Source organism: Mustela putorius, unplaced genomic scaffold (genome assembly GCF_011764305.1).
Source record: "Mustela putorius furo isolate JIRA1106 unplaced genomic scaffold, ASM1176430v1.1 tig00000275_pilon_pilon_pilon, whole genome shotgun sequence".
Lineage (NCBI taxonomy): Eukaryota > Metazoa > Chordata > Mammalia > Carnivora > Mustelidae > Mustela > Mustela putorius.
Genome location: NW_025421341.1, coordinates 22,889,179 through 22,903,229, shown reverse-complemented (window position 1 = coordinate 22,903,229; position 14,051 = coordinate 22,889,179). Strand labels below are relative to the sequence as shown.

At 57.3% G+C, this 14,051-nt stretch overlaps 2 protein-coding genes across 2 annotated transcripts; both read left to right on the top strand.

Annotated features, from left to right (window-relative positions):
* Positions 1-1,476: 1,476 nt before the first annotated feature.
* On the top strand, positions 1,477-4,917 carry CRYBA2 (crystallin beta A2). Its single transcript, XM_004762792.3, has 5 exons — positions 1,477-1,756; positions 1,940-2,104; positions 2,856-2,997; positions 4,118-4,260; positions 4,709-4,917. Exons 1-5 carry the CDS (start codon positions 1,662-1,664, stop codon positions 4,854-4,856), a joined length of 693 nt encoding a protein of 230 aa, XP_004762849.2. The 5' UTR covers positions 1,477-1,661; the 3' UTR covers positions 4,857-4,917.
* Positions 4,918-9,360: 4,443 nt separating this feature from the next.
* On the top strand, positions 9,361-13,524 carry FEV (FEV transcription factor, ETS family member). Its single transcript, XM_004762791.3, has 3 exons — positions 9,361-9,518; positions 10,267-10,341; positions 12,329-13,524. The coding sequence occupies exons 1-3, from the start codon at positions 9,467-9,469 to the stop codon at positions 12,913-12,915; spliced, it is 714 nt and encodes a 237-aa protein (XP_004762848.2). The 5' UTR covers positions 9,361-9,466; the 3' UTR covers positions 12,916-13,524.
* Positions 13,525-14,051: the final 527 nt, after the last annotated feature.

Sequence of the window (14,051 nt, the reverse complement as noted above, 5' to 3'; positions counted from 1 at the left end):
TCACTCAATTTTTATTGAGCACCTGCTCTGTGTCCAGGACTGTGCTGGGTTTGAGGATAACAACAAGATTGATGTGACCCCTGCCTCCTTTAATGTAGCTTACACTCTAGTAAGGGAGACTCTCAGTGCACCCACGAACGCTCATAAACAAAAGATGATCGACTTTACAGAATGATAAACACTGTAAGGAAAAGAGTCTGATATGATGAACAGTAAGTGCCAGGAACAGCATCACCCAGGAGGTAACAAATGAACCTGCTTGCCAAGACACTCCAGGTAGTGGGAGGCTCTGAGGTGGGAATGAACGTGGCCATTGGGAGAAAGGAGGGCTGGCCAGCATTGTAGATTGCCAGGAGCTGGGGCTGCTGCTTCTGGCCAATGAGTCCTTTTAGTCACAGGACGTTGAGCAGTAAGAGCATTGGCTCTGGAGTCAAGGGATTTAGGTTCTAATGGTCCTCTGACACTGGCTGCGGGAATGTGGAGGGCGCCTCCTAGTGCCTCAGTTTCCACGTCTGTATGTCCAAGCCTACCTCACTGGACTGTTGTTGAGTCTATAAAGAAGGCACTTGGCTCATGGGAACAACAAAATAGTAGTTCCCTTTTCACTCTCCCCTCCACTTCTGCTGAAATACCCGTTCCATTAAGGGAAACTCACGATTTTGCCAGAAGTCTTTGTGCCTTATTGACGGGTATGGCTATGATGGTTAGGAAATTCGGCTGTAAATTGGGAGGAAATGTCCTCCCTGCAGCTTCCGTTGGAGGCCCCAAGCCTTTCCTCCTCCTTCCCCGCCCCACTCTCTACCTTTCTCCCCAACACACACACACACACACACACACACACACGCGCGCGCGCGCGCGCTTGCCACTGGGATTGAGGACAATAGCCTAGAAACTTCAGGTCCCGACCGGAGTCTCCAGAGCCGGGAACTCTGGCGACTGGGAGCGTAGCGCTGAGGTTGAAACATTCTACCTACAGTGAGCCGCTCCCTTAGTTACTATTATTTCTAAGCGTTTCCTAAATCCGCGCCCTCGGTAGGGCGGTTTACGTTTCCTGAGCTCAGCGTCGCCTTGCGGCGAGTCCTGGTTATTGCTTTCTCTTGGCCTCTCTGCCCAAGTAAACTCCGGGAGCGCCGAGCCGGGAGTTGAGCGCTGGTCTGGGAACTCAAGCTTGGGAGGAAAGGAGCCACAGTGGGAAAGAAGACCGAGGGTATGAGGAAAGTCTCTTGCGGAGAGCCGCGTCTGATCCCGTCCAGCGTCGCTCGAAAGAGGTAGGAGGTGGAGTTTAGACGTTGGGAAGAACTCCCGAGCCTCAAGTCAAGAATTTGAGGTCTTAGCCGGGTGGCCTGGTACCCGGGTACCCTGGTACCCGGAGGTACCAGAGTGGCCTGGTACTTCCATCACTAAAGGGCTAGGCCAGGGAGGGCGCATTCTGCCCAGAGGTCGCGAGCGCTTTGCCTGACTCAGGCCCCCCAAAAAGAAAAAGCGGAGTCAGCCTCAGCTGCGGCGGGGGCGCAGGATGTATGCCTCAGCACTTTCTATTGTGATTCCCGAGGGCTGGGGCCAGATTGACTGCTTTGGGAAAGGCCTGGGCTCCCCCAGAGGACACCAGAACTGACCGCAGCCTGCCCGCTGACTCAGCTCCCCCACCCCAGCGAAAGAGAATGCGGGAGGGGGGCGAGGCCCATTATAAAGACCCGCACGCCCGGCCCACGCGCAGCCTCTCCGATTTCCGTCAGTACAACCCTCACCCCACCCGGTGAATACTCGGGCTGGGTCAGGGTGTCTCCGGGGCGGGGGAGGGCGAGGTGACGGAGATCCGCTAGCAGCCCGGGTCCAGCCAGGTGTTCTTCACCCTGTCCCAGCCCGGGTTGGGCGGGTCTGGGCCCCGAAGGGCGCCTGTCAGACGCTGAACCTTTGGTCCTGCCCTTCTCGCCCGCAGCGGCATGAGCAGCGCCCCCGCGCCGGGCCCGGCGCCCGCCAGCCTCACACTCTGGGACGAGGAGGACTTCCAGGGCCGCCGCTGCCGGCTGCTGAGCGACTGCGCGAACATCGCCGAGCGAGGAGGCCTGCGCAGGGTGCGCTCTGTCAAGGTGGAAAATGGCGCGTGAGTGTCGGTCCAGGAACCGCCAGGCTGCGTTGGGGGGCGCCGGGATCCCCTGGCCTAAGCTCCAAGCCTGCGACCTCAGCTCTCGGCCCTCCTTTCCCTAGACTGTTAGCCCTGCCTGGGAGTGAGCGACCCACATAGGGAATCCCTTGGCCTCCCCAGAACTCGCCATGCGCCGTAAGACAAAATGTGTGAACCAAAGAGATAAAGGCGACGGACAACACTTTGCGGGTGCCGGGTGGAACCAGCCTGAACCCTGAAGCGGTTCCTAGTGTAGTTATTTCCTATCCAGAGTTTTTCTCTGTGCAGTTAGATGGCTCTGCGCTAAATCCCTTCCTCGCGCTCCACCCTGGTCTCTGAGAGCCTGGGGCCCCCTGACTACTGCAGGTTGTTGCTATCACGGGTCGCTACTGCAGGTTGGGGGACGGGGGCGTCCTACACCTACCTTTGCAAGCACCTAAATCCTCGGGGTAGGAACTCTTGGTTGGGTGATCTTCAGAAGCTGGAAAATTCCTTCCAACCTGCGGAGCCTAAGCTGGAAGTCTGGGTCTCTCAAATCCTGGATAGCAAGATTTAGGGTCTTCAGCTTCTAGAGGAGGCCAGATTGCCATGAGCTGTGTAAGTCAGGGTAAGGGCCTGGGGTTGAAGAAAAAGACTGGTTTCAGTCTTCTCTAACACAATAGGGTTGAGAGTGGGGAGGAAGGTGTGAGGCTGGGGTAGATGCCTCCCACGTTCCTTTATCTTTCCCCAGTTGGGTGGCCTTTGAGTACCCCGACTTCCAGGGACAGCAGTTCATTCTGGAGAAGGGTGACTATCCTCGCTGGAGTGCCTGGAGCGGCAGTGGAGGCCATCACAGTGACCAGCTGCTCTCCTTCCGCCCGGTGCTCTGCGCAGTAAGCACAGCAGCCCCCCCCCCCCACACACACAACCTAGCTCCTAGCTTCAGACCCTGACTCCACCATGGCACCTCAGAAAGGCTGTCCAGTCACTGTATGGGGACATATAAATACAATTCCTAGATGGGTGGTGCCGGCATTACTTCCCAGAACCAGAAGTATATCTACAAGTTCAAAAAGTGGGCCCAAGTCAGGTACCCAAAATCAGCACCACGGACAGCACCAAGACTGAGCTTGAGCACCTATGGATCTTCACTTCGTGTCCTCCACACCTATGAGAGAGTGCCTCTGTCATCACACAGTCCTGTAAGGCTGGGGTGGCTGCTGTTAGCCTCATACACAGGTGTGGAAATGGGGCTCAGAAGGAGCCTTCGGACACAAGAGTTAACATGAAGACGAGACTAGAACTCAATTCGGGGATCATTGGAGAAAAGGGGTCAGTCTCTGTGTGTATGTATGTGGAGTAAGGGTTGGCAATGAATCAAATAAGTCCCTGGAGGGCGGGATCTCATTTCTCACTTGTGCTGACTTAGGTACCATGTGTTGGGGCCTGTGGCTGAGAGGTAGAGGGCAAAGAGCAAATGCTGACTTAGCTTAATTTCTCCATTCCAGGAGAGGAAGACTCTAGGGCTATGGAAGGCAAGACCCAACCAACACTGATCCCTGCCCTGTCTGTTCTGACTCTGTCATCCCTTAGCTGGATTCAGTCCTTTGCGAGACTGTACCCAAGGTCCTGGCCAGGAGATTGAGTAGTCAATGAGGCCTTTAGGAAAATTATCTTGGTTAATGGGCCAAATTTCTCTCGGGATCTCTGATTTGCCTTCTGCAAATAGGTCCATATTATAAGATGCCCTCTAGCCTTGACCTGGAAGGGTCTCTGGGGAAACCCTCAGTTTCTGCACCTCCAGTCAAAGCCACAGAAGGGACTAGGCTGGGGACTTCTAAACATCCCAGCTTCCCAGATTGTTATGGACATGATGGACTGATTTCTGGGAATGTCTGTGGAGCCAAAGTGTCTGCACAGCTGTGTTGGGAGGGAAGATGGGGAAAATAGGACTGAGAATGTACCCATTAACACTTCTTTGGAGGGCCTGACCTGTCCACCACCACCTTTCAGAATCACAGTGACAGCCGTGTGACACTGTTCGAGGGGGAGAACTTCCAGGGCAGCAAGTTTGAACTCAGCGATGACTACCCATCCCTGCCCTCCATGGGCTGGGCCAGCAAGGATGTGGGTTCCCTCAAAGTCAGCTCTGGAGCGTGAGTCCTGGGACTGGGACAAAGGAGATGAGAAGAGAAGGGAGGCAATTGTCATCAGGGAGGGAGGTTGGGAAAGGTGATGGTGTGCTAAGAGACATGGTAAAGAGATGCTGGGAGCTGAGAGATGGGGGAAGTGAGATGATGGAGACAGACTGTGGGGTCAGGCAGTAGGAGATAGGAGTCAGGGAGCCAATGTGGAGATAGAGGGAAGGATTTTTAAAAAGATGGATGAAGAGGCAATGGAGGGTGGGAATAGGGGACAAGGGGAGGACTATGATAAGAAGACCTGGAGCAGTGGGCAGGGCAAGAAGAGATCCATGTAGGGAAAGTTGAAGCAATGGTTTTGGAGCTGGGGGGCAGGGGCTGAGAAAGGAGGGCTACTAATGGGGGACATTGGTGGGGATGCAGGCAGAGGCTGCTTACCACCCTTGTGCTCTCACTGGCCTAGGTGGGTGGCCTACCAGTACCCAGGCTACCGGGGCTACCAGTATGTACTGGAGCGGGACCGGCACAGTGGGGAGTTCCGTACCTACAGTGAATTCGGCACACAGGCCCACACCGGGCTGCTGCAGTCCATTCGAAGAGTCCAGCATTAAGCTTCACTGCCTTGTCACTTCTCCTGAGGACCCTCAATAAAGGCTCCTGAACCTGCCTGCCCCTCTTGCCTCTTTCTTGATGTCTTGCTTTGTAATCTTCATCCTAATTCTTCTTAAGGTCCTTGACTGCCAACCTGACCCTCCTCTCAAGCTTTAGGATTCTTGACTATGGAGCATAAACAGGCTGAGGATATATGTGACTAGACCCTGATAGGGCTAAGAAAACTACTGGTAAGAATCCTGGGGATCCTGTTAAATACAACCAGTCCCACACCTCTCCTTGGTCAAGGCTGATGAGCTTGGGCCATGTGTACCATAGCACACATGATGAATTTGTCATCCTCTGGTTCGGGTGCACACAATTGTACAGCAGGGCTCATAGCTGAATTTCAACCACCTGGGCCAGGCACCTGCATGCCTGCACAGCAGGACCTCTTTAACGGTATGCAGAGCTCCCCAGCATATTTCCAGCCTTTCTCTTTGCCCTGGCTCCCTATCCAACTGAGCAAACCATGCATCCTTTTCCCAGCTTTATAGAATTTCTGCTTTATAAAGAAGCAAAACTGTAAGAGGAGAGATGGATGAGAGGTCCCACTGCCTCCCAGGGCCTTCTAAAGGGGAGACTTTCTCTGAGTGGAGACCCCAGATCCTTTGTCTGAATCATAACAATCCCATCATGATATTGAGCTCCGGCATTGACAAAGCATTTTCATACCCTTCCTCTCAGCTGTTCCAAAGAACCCTCTCTTCATTCTTCCTCTCCCTCCCCTCTCTTTGGAGGATTGGTGAGTTGGAGAGGCCACTCCTCACCCACTGACCACAGTGAGCCTGGATTCTGGAGCAGGTGGCAGAAGCCCTCAGGCATCCTGGGGCTGAGTGGTAGCAGCACCAGAGCCCCTGGCACCAGTGCAGGTTCTACCCAGTTCCCCATTTGGCCCAGTTAATGGCACACATGATCCCACATAGGCAGGGCCCTCAAAGCCCTTGGGACTCCCCTTATTCTGTCACTCAGGGATGCTTGTGACTTCAAGCCCATAGGGGACCTATCAATAAGGAGGAGTGGCCCAGGTCATTGCCCAAACCCAGAGAAGGTAACCAATATTGGAGAACAGTTAGACTTGGACTTGAGCCATTCCCAGGGGTCTACCTGTGCAAAGTCAGGCATCTGCTCCTGTGGGAAGAGCCCTGGACTAGAAGTCAGAACATCTGGGATCTAATCATATAGCATCCTTGAACCTCCATTCCCTCACTTGCAAAGTGGGGCTATTGATCCCTACCTTGTTGGTCTCACGGAGTTGTGAGGATTCAAGGAGAAACCACTAAAAATGCTTGTGGTATTATGAAAAAGCACTTGGGCAGTCAAAGTAGGGCCTTCATTCTCCTGCACTGGTCCCCCACCACCATGGATTCCAGGGTAGGGCCGAGGGAGCAAGGGACAGAATTCTGAATAGGCCATGAGTTCTGCTTTCTAAATGGATGGGTTCTAGAGCCCATGACCCTGTTGCATTTGGTTCCTCTAAAACCTTCCATACTTAATCCATTTCATCAATCAGGAAGGAAGCTGGGCTATCTGAGAGGGAGAAGGCTTGATGAGATCATCCAAATGACCAGTGACAAAACAGGGCTTGAACCCTGGGCTCTTGATCCTAAATTCAGACTGTTAAGGGAAGGCTGACCAGAGCTGGGGTTAAAAGCCTCAGGCCTCAGCAGAACCCCACACTTCTGTGGGCCCCAAAAGAGTCTGGAGTTCCTGCCTGGTCACAGACTCCTAACTGTCCCCTTGGAGAATGGTAATAGTAATAATAGCTTAATGTTTAGAGCCTGTCTGAGTGGTCAGCATGGGCTATATAAGCCTCATAATTCTGTATGGTAGATACTGTAATCCCATTTTATAGATGTAGAGACTAACTTCCCCCAAAGTCATACAACTAAGAAATGAGGGAACCAGAGTTGAACCTAGAACTCATACAAACGAGCCTCAGAGCCCAGCAGCCCTTCTCCCTTCTTCCTGCTTTGCAGGGGTAAGAATGGGCAAAAGGAGATCTACTATCTCCCATTCCTTTTGGAGGGTATGTGGCTGCTGGGAAGAGTCAGCAAGATTGCTTCAGGAATGGCAGTGGGAGCTTGAATAGGACACTCCCTGTTTCTAGGACTGAGTGTTCCCGTCTGTACAACTAGGGAGTTGAGACAGCTAATATTTGCTGCAGCCTTTGTCAATACAAACCTTCTAGGGTTTCCTGGACCTAAGGGTCCAACTCTGCTTCCCACACTGGTGCTTAAGGAGTAGGGGCTTAGAGGCCAAGCTAGGAGTCTTCTCACTTTTCCAACCTCCTCCTATTCTAGACAGGTTGATGGTCAGCAAAAACCTGTGGGTCTGGGACCCAGCCAGGTGGGAGGAGGATGGAGAAGAAGCTGCCTGGGACTCATCTATTGGCTGCACTCAGCCAAGGCCAAAGGGGATGAAAGAGGTCATCCCCTTTTTGATGCAGCCAAGACCCAGGGACAGTGGGCTGGAGGGGGAGCACCTCTCAGCCTCTTTCCAGAGCTCACCTACCCCTTCAGCACCTGAGTCCTCTGTGAGGCACAGAGCCTGAGCTGTTGATCAACAGTCCAGAGCTGGGATATCTGGATAGACCTCCAGCTCTGAGCACCTGTCCCTTCTGTCTGTCTCAGCCTTCTGCTGAGAGCATTGAATGAACCCCACTGCCTCCCCACTCTTTCAGCTCTGGCCTCCTGCTCATCATTTTCTATCTGGGAAAGAAATAAGAAGGCATGAAGGAAAGAGATTGGAACCTCATCTCCACCTCCAAGGCCCTCCCCTCTCGTGAAGTCCTGGGTTTGGTCTCCAGCAAACATCCTAATCTCTTATCTTTCTCCCCACCCCACCCCCTGCCTGCAATTTCTCATCTACATCTTCCTTTAGGGTCCTGGACTCTGCCTCCCTCACTCCTCCTTCAACAAAGGCGAACACTCCAGCAATTGCAGCAAGTGAGGAATGAACCTGGGCCCTGCAGAACTCCTCAAGTTGGACTCTCTAGCCATCATCAGTCAGACACCACAGGATCATGGATCCTGCAGGAAATGTGCCCACTCTGATCCATGTGCTCTGGAGTCCCAGGCCTCCTCACCTCCTGGGCTCAAGCAGCAAGAGAGAAAGGCCTTCAGATTACCAATTCTGACACTAGCTGTCAGGTGCTGCCTGGCTGCAGGTGGGTTCCTAAGCCCAGAGCCTCATCTGCAGCTAGCATCCCTCCTTAGCTACCTCTTTTGAGCCAGGAAGCCCCACAGGTACTCAGAGACTTCAGGCCCCCTGGGAACCACATCAGCTTTGCTAATACACAGTCAGTGTCTTTGGAAGGGATTTCAGCCTCCACACCTCCCCTGGGTTGGAGACCTTATACAATACACAACGCTGTTTCCGTCATTCTACTCCTGCTAGAACAAGGTGCCAACTGCAGCCTGGTTCAGGGACAACCAGGAGGCCAGTAGTTGAGATGGTGGATGGTAGGCTGGCATGACAGGGGATGGGGAAGGATGGAAGAGCAATTCTTCTGGGGGAAATGGAAGGGGGCTCCTGAGCCTCCTGCCGGACACAAATTGTCAGGACCAAATGAATGAAAAAAGGAGGGGAATGAGAGACATAGGACAGAGAGAGTAGAGACAGGAAGCGAGAGGGCACTGAAGAGGCTAGATGAGGGAGAAGGAGAGACCTAGAAAGGGGGAGGAAAGATAAACCGCTAGAAGTTGTGGGGGGAAGACCCGGCGCTGGCCCAGAGGCCTGGAAAGGCAAGAAACGGGCCAAAGCAAGAGGGAGACGGGGAAGGAGATCCGGGTCTCTAGGGAAGAGCAGAGAGTGAGAGAGGAGGAGGAGGGAGGAGGCTCAGGGAGGAGGAGGGAGCGGAGATAACGGGAGCAACTGCTGCCCGGGCCGGGAGCGGAGCGACAGGCGAGAGGGAGGGAAGCGGAAATTTAAAAGTGAAGATGCAGATAACGCAGCCTGGAGACGGGAACCCGGGTGGGGGTGGGGGGAGAAGGGGGAGGAGAGTGGGGCGGTGATGGGGGCTGCAATGGGCGGGAGGAGGGGCTGTGGCCCCTGGGGTCCAAGGTGGGGCCGGGTACCCTGCCCCACGCTGTTTGCTGAGAGTCAAGGAGGCGGAAAAGAAATGCGCTCCCGACCCCTATCAAAGTGGGAGGCCCAAGCCCATCCCCCGCGCGTCTCCCGGGTTGCGGGGCGCTGGGGGCTGCTGGGCGCGCTTGGCTGCTGCGCGGCGTGTTGGAGACTTTATTGCGATCGGGCGATAAGAGGGGCGGGGGCGGGGTCCGGGGGGCCGAGGCAGCTTCGCTTTAATTAAAACGGAAATTGCGGCCCCTGCCCGCGCGGGGGGCCGGAGGGTTCCAGGCAGCCTGGTAGCTGGGAGCATCGCTCCAGGACCCCCTCCATCCCCCGCCACACCCGGGCAGCCCCCTCCCGCCAGGCCCTGCCGGACCCGCGCCGTCTCCTTGTCACCCGCGGTTGCCTCGGGCGGGGATCGGTGCCCCGAGCGCAAAGCCTGACGCGTCCCCCTTTCTCATCCCCACCCCCACCTCCCACCACCCAGTCCCTGGCGGCGATGAGACAGAGCGGCGCCTCCCAGCCCCTGCTGATCAACATGTACCTGCCAGGTACCAGGGACCAGCCAGGGGCTGGAGGCACCAGGACCTGGGGCCGGAAGTTTGGGTTCGGGCATGGGAAGGGGTTGCTGAGGTCCAAGGGAACTGAACGCGGTCCAGAGACTAGGATTGCTGGGAGGACTGAGCAATGTAGGGCACTGGGGGACCTTAAAGGCAGATGGAGAGCTTTAGGGTTTTAGTGTGAGGTCTAAGGACTCAAAGTGAGGAGACTGGGAACCTGGGAGGCCGAGGGCGCGAGCTCAGCGGCTGAGGGAGCCTGGTAGGGGAAGCAGGAGTCTTCGGTGTGGCAGGGGACTGACTTAGTGCGCGTTCAGCGTTGGGAAGCTGCGGTCAGCTGAGCGTCGCCCCAGCGCCCTCGTGGCTCCTCACCTCCGTGCTCCGAGCGTTCCCACCGGCCCAGCCTTCCAGGCGCCCTCCTCTCTTCTCGGATGGGCTCCGGGCGCTCCCGCTCCGCTGGCGCACTCCCTGCTCGGCTTTATAAGGCTCCCGCCGGCCCGTTCGGAAAGCGGATTTCCTTTTTCCTGGACGCGTTTCCTGACTTGGGCGTTATGGAGGGGCTCCGCGCGGCGCGCGCCAGGGCCAGGCTCGGGGAGGAGGAGCTGGCAGCTCGAGCCCCTAGCCTCGCACCCAGGAACCAACCCTCCATCCCCCACCCTCGGAGCCTTGGCCGGGAGCCCTCTCGGTCAAGCCCACAATCTCCGCCCGGGTCCTCCTGACTGTTTTTTTCCTGCTGCTACAGATCCCGTCGGAGACGGTCTCTTCAAGGAAGGAAAGAGCCCCGGTTGGGGGCCGCTGAGCCCGGCTGTACAGAAAGGTGAGCTGGCCCGAAAGCAGGGGTGGGGGTGTGGAGACAGTGGATGGAGGCTGGGGCACCCACCCCAGAATTACAGGTGCCACCACTAGGAGATCGGAGGGTAGAAGGGATGTGCAATGCGGTATGACTGTGGAGAGGCTGAGGGGAGGAGGTATTCATTTGGCCTTTGGTTCCACTCCAGTATATTCTGAGTCCCAGAGCTGGACCTGCACACCAGGGCAGAGGGAGAGGATCCTGACCCTTGGCCTTTTTACACTGAGGGGCCAGGACTCGGGTGCCTGGTGTCCTTCCCCTCTTGGCAGCAGGAACACAAGGCGGGGGCCACATCCTGGCAAAGGGTAATTACTCCCTGGCCACTCCACCCCTTCTCCCCACCAGCACTGGGCCAGCACCTACCTGCCTCACTGGCCCAGGCCCGCCAGGCTCTAGGGGCCAAGTCGGCTGGGCCACTGATGTTGATTCTCAGGTTCGCTGAATTACTCTTGGCTTTGCCTTGTTGGTTTCAGAGCCTGGCTGGCCCTCCAGGCAAAGGCTCTCCACAGCCTCCCCCCGCCCCACCCCAGTATCCGGATCTCACCAAGTTACAGTAACCATAATGACAACGTTAGCAACTGCTTTTTCCAAAAGGGAATGTGACTCCCAAGGAGAATGGGTTTCCGAGCCTCTGATGTCGGTCTGCATGAGAGTCAGCTGTGCATTTTAACCTAAACCTTCCCTTAACTGTCCCTTGATCCTGACCTTAGAGCTCCCGACCTGGAGTCAGGCAGCTACTCGCTGAGCTGGTGTGGAGAGACTGGGATTGAAATGATGGTGAGGGCCAGCATCTGGGTTCAGAGCAAGTGGTTGAGAGAGGAAGAGAGGTCCACCAGGCTTGATTTGAATCAATAATCAGATGACTTTGAGCAAAATTATTTTTCCCCCCTCTCCTAAAAGAGAGTGAGAAGAAGTCAGTGTATCAAAATTTTTCTCCACTTGTCTGACTGAGGCTGCAAAACAGGGGAGTGGGAATTCTCGGGCAGCCCTCTCTTTCATCACCATCCGGGAAAATCCTGCTTGGCGCTTCCAGCAACCCCCAAATCGGGACCGCCTGGCCCCATGATCCCAGAGATGGCCAAAGATGAGAGGAGGCAGGGAGTCAAGCCCAGCGGCTTTCCGGTCTTATCTCCTCTCTTCAGAGCTGTGCATCGCGCCCCAAAGTAGGACACCTTCCCATGCTGGGAATCCCAGCTGTTCCGAAAACTGGGGCGGAACCCCTAGTAGCGCCAGCGCGGCGCTCCGCACCCCGATCCTGAAGAGAGTGGGGAGCCTTCAGAGTCTGACCCTCCTCGCACGCTTCGGGGGCCACTGCCCCCATTCCTGTCTGACTGGTACCGCCAGAAAGCCAGCCTCCACCTCTTCTCTACCTCAGGCGGGGCCAATCCAACTTTGTCCTTTGGCCTAGGCCTTGTGTAGTGGCCGGTTGGTCCCGCGGCACCGGGGTCTCTTCCCCCGGATTTGCGGACATGGTCCAGCTGGGATGTGGCCGTCTAAGCACCTGCGCAGACTACCCTGTGCGGTCCCGTAGGTTCCTCTCTGCTCCGAATAAGGGCGCAGGCTCACGGTGGCAACAGAGGCCGGTGTTCAGCCCTTGCTGGCTTCCCAGAATCGCGGGCCCCGGTACGCCGCTGCCTCCACGCCGAGGAGGCTGTGCTTCGCCCCCCTCCCCAATTCTCACAAAGCCTGGAGCCCGCGGGGCTTCGTCCTTCTAAGAGGGAGAGCCCTGTTTCCATTGTGCAGAAGCACGGGAAAGGCTCAGGACCGCTGGGCCCATCAGCCTCTCCCCGGCCAGGCGCTGCAGCGGCGCCCGGCTACCCGGTCCCTACCCAACGCGCCCTTTTCCCCTACCCGACGCCGGTTCCCACCAGCCCCCCGCAGTCTGCCGCCTCACCTCTTGCCCTCCCTCCTACCTCCGCCGTCCCTTCCCTGACTGCCCGCCCCCTCCCCACAGGCAGCGGGCAGATCCAGCTGTGGCAGTTTCTGCTGGAGCTCCTGGCGGACCGCGCCAACGCCGGCTGCATCGCGTGGGAGGGCGGCCACGGCGAGTTCAAGCTCACAGACCCAGACGAGGTGGCGCGGCGCTGGGGCGAGCGCAAGAGCAAGCCCAACATGAACTATGACAAGCTGAGCCGCGCGCTGCGCTACTACTACGACAAGAACATCATGAGCAAGGTGCACGGCAAGCGCTACGCCTACCGCTTCGACTTCCAGGGTCTGGCCCAGGCCTGCCAGCCGCCTCCGGCGCACGCCCACGCCGCCGCTGCGGCCGCCGCTGCCGCTGCCGCCGCCCAGGACGGCGCGCTCTACAAGCTGCCTGCAGGTCTCGCCCCGCTGCCCTTCCCGGGCCTCTCCAAACTCAACCTTATGGCCGCCTCGGCCGGCGTCGCGCCCGCGGGCTTCTCCTACTGGCCGGGCCCGGGCCCCGCCGCCACCGCCGCCGCCACCGCAGCCCTCTACCCCAGCCCCGGCTTGCAGCCCCCGCCCGGGCCCTTCGGAGCGGTGGCCGCCGCCTCGCACTTGGGGGGCCACTACCACTAGACGGGGCGGCCCTGTGCCGCGCGGCCTCTCCCGGGCGCCCAGAGCCTCGCTCGGTCCCATCCACACCCGGGAAAGGGGCCGGGAGCCTCCCCGACCGTTTCTGTCATCTTAGATTTTCCTCCGTCGCAGCACCCAGCCCCTGGGGGGAAGGGACCTGAAGCCTCCTCCGTCTTCTTTTAACTTTGTATTTGCCACCGCCTCCCGCCACCTCGTCGTACCCGCCCCCACCCCGGCTTTCTTTACCTTCCATCTTCATGGCCCCAGAGCCCTCAAGGGGGTTGCGGGACCTCCAGTGTCTTTTTCTGCCCTCCACCTGTACTTCTGCCTGGCTCCTGGAAGCCCCTTCCGTTCTGACCTCTCTTTTTCGAATTCCAAGCCTTTTCTCGTTTTTTCTTTCTCCCACCGAGCGGCCCCGTCCTAGAGTGATAGCGGCCTCACACAGCCCACCTGCTCCTTGACCTCCGGGACTTCACCGGGTTTGGTGAGGCTCCCTGGCCCTGGGACTCATCTAGGTAGCTTCCACGCCCCCCCCCCTTCCCTCTCTCTCTCTCTCTCTCTCTGGATGGCCTGGTGTGTTTCTATTCCCTTCCAGACCCATTAAAGCTCCCAAGCTCCCTACTGCCTCCTCTTTGTGTTCTTTGATGCACCTGAACCTTTTTTCAGGGGGAAAGGAGATGCCCAGCTTAGGCCTGAGCAGAAAGGCTTTACAAGGAAGAGTTGGAGAGAATGAGGAGGCCAAAGCCGACTTGGGTGCTACAGGGGGCAGGGGAGTCTCTGGTGGGTGGGCTCGGCCCAAGAGGGAGACCGCCCTAGTGTAGCAGCCCCACCGGACTGACCGCGGGGCAGTGGATCCCAACCGGCCTCACCCTGCCTTCCATCTGCCCCTTCACCTCACCCCATCCCACCCTCCATCCCAGCCTGTCTCATCTGCAGGCCGTCTCAACCTTTCCTGTCTCCAGTTCGCCTCCTTCCCCACCTGCCCTGCCCTCCCCAGCCGACCCTCTCTTTGACTTTCTCTCGCTCTCCTTCACAAGCCCCCCCCCCGCCCCTCTATCTCCAACGCTTCCTCTTCTGTGGATCTGCCTCCCGATTTTCAGAAAGACCGAGACATCTCCCCACCCTACCCCTCGCTCTCC